General features: G+C 51.9%; 2 protein-coding genes across 2 annotated transcripts; one reads left to right on the top strand and one right to left on the bottom strand.

The window, feature by feature from the left end:
• The first annotated feature begins 924 nt into the window (after positions 1–924).
• On the top strand, positions 925–2811 carry LOC119389278 (solute carrier family 22 member 7). The gene has a single exon (XM_037656480.2). It carries the CDS (start codon positions 937–939, stop codon positions 2809–2811), a length of 1875 nt encoding a protein of 624 aa, XP_037512408.2. The 5' UTR covers positions 925–936.
• A 988-nt stretch (positions 2812–3799) lies between these two features.
• On the bottom strand, positions 3800–6588 carry LOC119389277 (uncharacterized). The gene is made up of 3 exons (XM_037656479.1): positions 6563–6588; positions 3960–5770; positions 3800–3840 (listed from the first exon to the last, which is right to left on the bottom strand). Exons 1-3 carry the CDS (start codon positions 6586–6588, stop codon positions 3800–3802), a joined length of 1878 nt encoding a protein of 625 aa, XP_037512407.1.
• Between the last annotated feature and the right edge of the window lie 657 nt (positions 6589–7245).

Below are 7245 nucleotides of genomic sequence, written 5' to 3'. Positions count from 1 at the left end.
CCTATTTCCCTTTTCATTGCGATAGCAATTATATGGACAGTCTCGGCTGAATTTTGCCGTCGCCGTCGCCGTCGCCGCCGTCATGCACCGTATATGTATAAGTATGTTTATATATATATAAAAGCCCCAAAGAAAAATAATTCAGAAAAATGCTTCCGAAGCGCGGAATCGAACCAGGGACCTCTTTCTCCGCAGCGAGTGGCGCTAACCACTACGCCACGAAACGCAGATCCTCCACGCCGCTAACGGCGAGCGTTATATAAACACCCTTTACCGCTGGACGGACTCGGAGACGGCAGGCGCTTATAAGCGCTTCTTCATTACCAGCGAGATGGCGCTAGGAGCGCGACGGGCGCATTTAAAAGTCGTCGGCGAGCTCGCTCGCTTCTTCTTATATTTTCGCAGGGAGAACCTTGCCCTTCCGCTGTCTGCTCGCGCGGTTTCCTCGTGGTGAGAGGAAGAGGGATGTTTCACGCTTTCACCATGATGCTCGCGCTCATGTTACGGAGCGTACGAAAGTCACTCGAGCTCAAGGGACGCCGCTAAACGAACAAACAGAAGATGAGCGCGAACTATCAAGTGTTACAGCTCGACACTTGAAGCACGCTACTTTCCTTCGCTGCTTCGGCCGCCTTTGCAACAGGAACGCTGCTCAAACTGAGAGTATCCATTGGCGAGCCTCACTTCGTATAGCATTAGTTTCTTGCTATCGCATTCATTGCTTTGCCCTTGCGGCGAAACTGTGACTTTTTTTTTTTTGCTCCTTCCTGTCGCGCGATTCATGGTCCATCCCGTAGTGGGTTCAGCCACGGCACGAGGATCCAGCCAACCAATTAGCCCTGAATTGCTTCGTTAGGACTAAGTCCTGCTCCGTGTTTTGCTCTAACGATCGCTCCAGGCCACGCACCCTGAAGTCAATGACCCTAGAACCATTAGATGGACCTGTGCTTTCCGCAACGCCTTGCTCGCTGTGACCTGCGGACGAGTGAGTCCTTCGACTGCCAGGAAGCTTTCGGCTACGGTGCCTTCCAGAAGCGCCTGTTCCTTCTTCTTATCCTCGCTTCCTTTTCGGTCGTCTGCCAAACTTCCATCGCAACCCTCGTCTTCGGTGACGTGGACCACTGGTGCAAGCGGCCCAAGGGCTTGAACATCTCTGCAGCCGAATGGAAGAATATCGCCATACCGCTAGAAGCCGACGGAAGGCTTAGCCAATGCCGTGTCTACGAGCGTTGCATGCCACCGGTTCACCTCAACCTTCCAAACCGGCGACGGATGGACAGCGCCATGCAAGCACAGCCGGACTGGTGGTTTAACGAATGTCTGAACGCTGCCCCAGAAGCCGCCAACGACACACGAGAGATACCCTGCGAGGAATGGGAGTACGACGTCTCGGTGGCCGATTCTACGGCGGTGGTCACTTGGGACTTGGTGTGCCATCGACGCCTAATAAGCATTGTCGTCGTAGCACTGCAGTATGCTGGCGCCGTTCTATTTCTCGTCATATCTGGAATGTTCGCGGACTCGCTAAGTCGGAGGAGCTGTCTCGTGGCGTCCGCTGCAGCGCTGTTGACTACCACTGTCTGCACTTTTCTGGCGAGCACTTACTATCTTTACGCTGTGGCACGCTTCCTTTCCGGAGGCTTCGTCGCCGTGAACGAAATCTTCAGCGTCGTGATCCCGTTCGAAGTGACGACGCACGCGCACAGACCGCAGCAAGTCATCCTCTGGCAAATGGTGGGCATCTTGTTGGCCGAAGTGTGGGAAATCCTAATGAGACGCGTAGCCTTGCACTGGTCACTCAAACAGCTCGTCTTTCTCGCGCCTACGGCCTTGCTTCTCCCCATGTCACTCACCGTATCCGAATCGCCTCGTTGGCTCGTTGCGAAAGGACGATTAGAGGAGGCCGAGGCGGTGATGATGCAGGCTGCCGAAACTAACAACTTCCCCCTTCCAAACACGGCCGCTCTTATAAACAAGCTCAGAGAACAGTTCGAGGCGAGGACGTGTTCCCCAACATCCAGCGACGACGAGATGCTGGACTCTCACTCCCTGCGACGGCGAGTGCTCGCCATGTTTGTCGCCTATTTCTCGATGACGTTCTCGTATTACGTGGCCGTGTTCGCGACGGCGCCAGTCCAAGAGGCTTGGATCCCGTACGGCGTCGTCGCAGCCACGCTCTTGGCGTGCGTTGCGATGTACGTCCTGGTTACCGGTATCGCCCTAGTGACAGTGATGGACACGTGCCTCGTGATGATAGCCGTCATCGATTGCTTGCTGAGTGCTACCGCCGGCGCTGGCGTGGCCACGATCACGAACATTCTCATCGTGCTCCTTAGAGGCGTGTCACTAGCCGTGCTTATTCACATCTTGGTGTTCGTCATGGAACTCTTTCCGTCGGCCGTCAGGAGCGGCGCGTTGTGCTGGGTGTTCGCTAGCGGACGCGTGGGTGCCCTGTTCGCGTCCGTGACCTTTGTCCTGCAGCTTAATGGTCGTGTGGACGTGGCGTTCGCCATCGCCGCCTTTCTCTTATTCTTGTCTCTGATGGTGATACGGGTCCTTCCCCGCACGACCATGGTCGAGCAGGCTAAAGAGGCCAACCTCGGTTCGTCTTCCACCAGGAACACCATGGAACACATGAGACGTACTCTCGAGCGGCAGACAGATCGCAAGACCAGATCCGGATCAACCGAGGGCCCGAAGAGCCGGAAGAGTCTCACTAGTAATACGGACGTTTCTCATAAGACGTCTGCAGGGCGACACGGCCGCAAGCTTAGCCAGAACCTCAGATTGCCGAAAAGCCGACGTCAATGAACCGAGCCGCCGCCGACGTTCGCTAGTTCTTGCTGGCTGGATTTGCCACTATTGTCTTTCGAAGTGAACATTTAATTTGGTTATCACGATCTCGGTGATATGTTTCGGTGGGGCTGGACATTATTTTGCATTCTTTATTTGTTTCATTTGTTTTGAAAATATATTAAGGCATACGCCGTGTGCTTCATTGTCAGCAGCCCAACAGCGTAACCCCCTCCTTTTGTAGCGGATATTATGAACAAAACATTTAGTAATAAATTTTTAAACTCCTGTAAGTTTGTACTAAACTATAGCGTGTCCTTACATTCCAAGGAAGTGTTGACGGTATGCGCACGCAACGGTTTTACTTTTTAAAATTTTTATCTAATTTCAATATACTGCCGGCCAATTTGTCCAAAGCAGGAGGGGCAGTACGCATAAAATAAAAAATACAAGGATAGCTTAATACATGTAATGGTGCAGAACGAATCAATAGCAGTGCGGTATTAGTACAATAAAAGTTGAACAACAACAACAACAACAACAAAAGACAATTATTGCGCAATAATAACACTCATATAGCAAAATGAAACAGAACATCAGCAGGAAAGAAACTTCGAATCTAACAGAAAATAGGCTCTTCCAGAGGTAACAAAATTTGGCGACATTATTACTAAACCTGGAAGTCTATCCATATAGTTGGTTGGTTGGTTGAAAAAACTTTATTTGGGTCCTGCAAGGCGCACGTCAGCGCGCAGCGGGCGACTCCCACGTCGGGACCGTCAGACCAAGCCTGCCGGCCGCTCCGCGGGCCTGCTGGACGGCCCAGAGCTGGTCAGCCAGGAGGGAGCTGCGGAGGGCCGCCTCCCACCTGGCCGAAGCAGTATCGGGGTTAGTGTGCGTTGCCTTGCACTCCCAGAGCATATGCGCTAGCGTGGCTACGTCTCCGCATGCGGGGCAAGCGTCACTGGGGAATACCTCGGGATAAATGGCGTGTAAGGAGCTCGGATTAGGGTACGTCTCCGTCTGCAGTAGTCTGAGCGTAAGGGCCTGAGGCCGATTAAGTTTGGGGTGAGGGAGTGGGTACACTCCTCGCGCGAGGTAAAAATGTTTCGTTATTTTGTTGTATGTGGCAGGCGCGTCCCTGTTCTCCGCAACCTCGTTGTTACCAAGCCGTTGCCCGGAACCGGCGCGGTCGGTTAGCGCGCGCGCGGTCTCGTGGGCCGACTCGTTGAGGTTGGGGGGAGCACCCTTGACCTGTCCAACGTGTGCGGGAAACCATATAAGTACGTGGTCCTTTATACCGTCTCGGCAGCCACTCCGGAGCACGCGCAGGGCTTTCTCGGAGACGACGCCGCTCTCAAAAGCTCTGATAGCCGACCTCGAGTCGCTATAGATGACATCCCTTTCGCCGTCCAGGATAGCCAGGGCGATGGCCACTTGCTCGGCAATTGCCGGGTCGTCGGTGCGGACCGATGCGCAGTTGGTGATTTGCTGTTTGGAGTCGACGACAACCGCGGAAAAGGCGCGGCTCCCGCGGTAGGCTGCCGCGTCGACGAAGCTGACGCTGCGTTCCTCGCTGCGGATCTGCTTGAGAATAGCAGCGGCTCTGGCCCGTCGCCTACCGCGGTTGTGCTCGGGATGGACATTCCTCGGGATCGGTGCCACGGTAATGAGGTCGCGAATCTCGCGGGGCAGCTGCCTCATCTTCTCCTTCACTTCGGCCGGGGAGTGGCCGAGCTCTCGCAGTATATGCCTACCGGCCTGGGAGGTAGAAAGGCGCGCGATCTGGGCTCGCTCCTGCGCTTCGGCAATCTCCTCCAACGTATTGTGTACTCCGAGCTGCAGTAGGCGCTCGGTGCGTGTCCTGATCGGGATACCGAGGGCCCGCTTGGTGATCTTCCTGAGCAGGACGTTGAGCTTGTCGCGCTCGGCACGCTGCCAGTTGTGCATGGCCGCGACATACGAAAAGTGGCAGAGCACGAAGGCGTTGACCAGGCGGATGAGGTTGTCTTCCTTGAGGCCGTGATGACGGTTGGCCACCCGCCGGACCAGCCGAACCGCGTTATCCGTCTTAGTTGCAAGCTTGAGTATAGTCTTGGCGTTGGAACCGTTGGACGCGATGGTCATGCCAAGGACCCGAATGGAGTCGACTCTGGGTATTGCGGCGCCGTCTCCGGTGAGGAGCTTGATCTCACTCTCCGCGATCGGTTTCCAGCCCTTGGGCTTGGGTCCCCGCCTAGTGGGTTGGTAGAGGAGGAGCTCGGACTTGCTTGGGGAACACCTCAGGCCCGTGGGGCGGAGGTAATCTTCGGTGGTGTCTATGGCTTCCTGCAGGGCGCGCTCGACCTGCCCGTCGCCTCCGCCCGAGCACCAAATGGTGATATCGTCGGCGTAAATCGTGTGGTTAATGTCCTCGATGCGCGAGAGCCTCTTGGACAACCCGACCATGGCAAGGTTGAACAGGGTGGGCGAGATCACCGATCCCTGCGGGGTGCCGCGCGAGCCCAGCTCGATCTCTTCGGAGACCAGGTCTCCCGCCCTGAGGGTGGCTTTCCTGCGGGTCAGGAACGATTTGGTGTACTCGTAGAATCTGGCTCCCAGGCCGAGCTCGGCGATCGACCGCAACACGAAAGAGTGGGCAACATTGTCGAATGCTTTCTCCAGGTCTAGCCCGAGAATGGCCCGCGTGTCTCGAGTGTTGCGGTCGATGACTTGGTGCTTGAGCAGCTTCATAGCGTCTTGCGTCGAGAGCTTGGCGCGAAAACCGATCATGGTGTGCGGGTAGAGCCCATTGTCCTCCAAGTACCGGGTCAGCCTGTTGAGCACCACGTGCTCGGCCACCTTGCCCACGCAGGACGTGAACGAAATGGGGCGCAGGTTGTCCAGGTTGGGTGGCTTGCCGGGCTTGGGGATGAGCACGGTGTGTGCGAGCTTCCACGCATCGGGTCCCCGATGCGTGGAAGCTCCATATAGTTCTCTGGAAAGAACTATATTCAAATACCTTAGTTTTTGCTCAAATTGTTTCCAATGAATGAAGTCAAGTGTGTCTTGTTTGTGAAGTAACAGGATGAAGGTATGGCTAATCAGTTATATCCAAGTTACCAGCCATTATAATATGAAGAAATTTTATGCGATGAAATTTCCTTCTGGAATGTAAAGAAAATATTTTGTTTTTAGTCATGAGTGCACTTGGGGATCTGTTCTCTTACACTTAATAAAAACAAATCTAGTCGCCTTGCACTGAATCATTTCAACCTGATTAGTGTATGTGGGTCCCAAATTTGTGACGTGTAGTCTAATTTCGATCGTACATACGTGTTCACAGCGAGCAAGGGCAATTGAGGAGGAGCATGACGTAGCCTATTACGTAAGAAGCGCAACTTAAACAACTTCGTGCATATTTCCGATATGTTGTCCATGTTGATTTGTCAGTAAAAGTGACTCCAAGGTACTTATAACTGTCAACAGTTTGAATGATAATTCTGATAGAGTGGTACTCAAATATCCTTGGGGCCTTTTCTCTAGTGATTCTTAATAAACTGTTTTCTGCTCATTTAACTGCATATCCCAAGAATGACACCAAAAACTTATGTTATCAGTTGTCTGTTGGAGCAAATCTTGCTCACTAAGTCATTTCTTTAAAGATAATACAGTCGTCTGCGAACAGCTTTACCATTACCGATGGTGAAATATTGTCAGTTAAATCATTAATATAACTTAAAAACAACAAGGGTCCCAATAGGCTGCCCTGCGGCACACCAGAGCTAACCGAAAGCACTCGAGAATGGCGACCATTAATAACTGCAAATTGTTCTCTCTTGCTCAAGCGTGACGCAATCTACTTAACGAGGTAATCCGGAAGACCATTTAATTCAAGTTTGTGCGAAAGTTTGGAATGTGACACTTTATCGAAAGCTTTACAAAAGTCGAGAAATAACATATCGACCTGGCAACCTTTATCAAGAAACATGTACGGTTGTTACTGAGTTACTGTCAACATACCTTCCCGGAATCCATGCTGATGAGGTGACAAAATGTTGTTCTCGCTAAGATATCTACCAATTTCTCTTGCAACGATATGCTCCAACATTTCGCATCAGGATGAACTAATAGACAAAGGTCTGTAATTTGAAACTAGTAACTTAAACTCTTTTTTGTGAACTGGGACAACTCTCGCGTTATTCCAATCAATTTTTCGGCACACCTAAATCGATTCACACATTTTCAAATTATTTGTTTGATGCAAGCCATTAGTACAAATAAATATAAATGCGAACCATTTCTTAGCGAACCTTTGGCACTTTGAGCGTTTCTGTCTATCTATCTATCTATCTATCTATCTATCTATCTATCTATCTATCTATCTATCTATCTATCTATAAAGTTGTTTACTACTATCCGCCTACGTCTGGGTGCTCTCATGATCGCCTTCTTAACTTGGTGTAGACCAAA

The sequence above is a fragment of the Rhipicephalus sanguineus genome, chromosome 4, assembly GCF_013339695.2.
Source record: "Rhipicephalus sanguineus isolate Rsan-2018 chromosome 4, BIME_Rsan_1.4, whole genome shotgun sequence".
In the NCBI taxonomy this organism is placed as follows: Eukaryota; Metazoa; Arthropoda; class Arachnida; order Ixodida; family Ixodidae; genus Rhipicephalus; species Rhipicephalus sanguineus.
This window is presented reverse-complemented; position numbering and strand designations above follow the sequence as displayed.

What these genes read in the sequence shown, in the direction of transcription:
- LOC119389277 (XM_037656479.1), bottom strand. Translation starts at nt 6,588, where the DNA reads ATGGTCGCCATTCTCGAGTGCTTTCG. An exon ending in GCCATTCTCGAGTGCTTTCG is followed by an intron (nt 5,771 to 6,562) that starts GTTAGCTCTGGT and finishes AGTTCTTTCCAG; the next exon opens with AGAACTATATGGAGCTTCCA. An exon ending in CGGTTCCGGGCAACGGCTTG is followed by an intron (nt 3,841 to 3,959) that starts GTAACAACGAGG and finishes AATCGGCCTCAG; the next exon opens with GCCCTTACGCTCAGACTACT.
- LOC119389278 (XM_037656480.2), top strand. Translation starts at nt 937, where the DNA reads ATGGACCTGTGCTTTCCGCAACGCCTTGCTCGCTGTGACCTGCGGACG.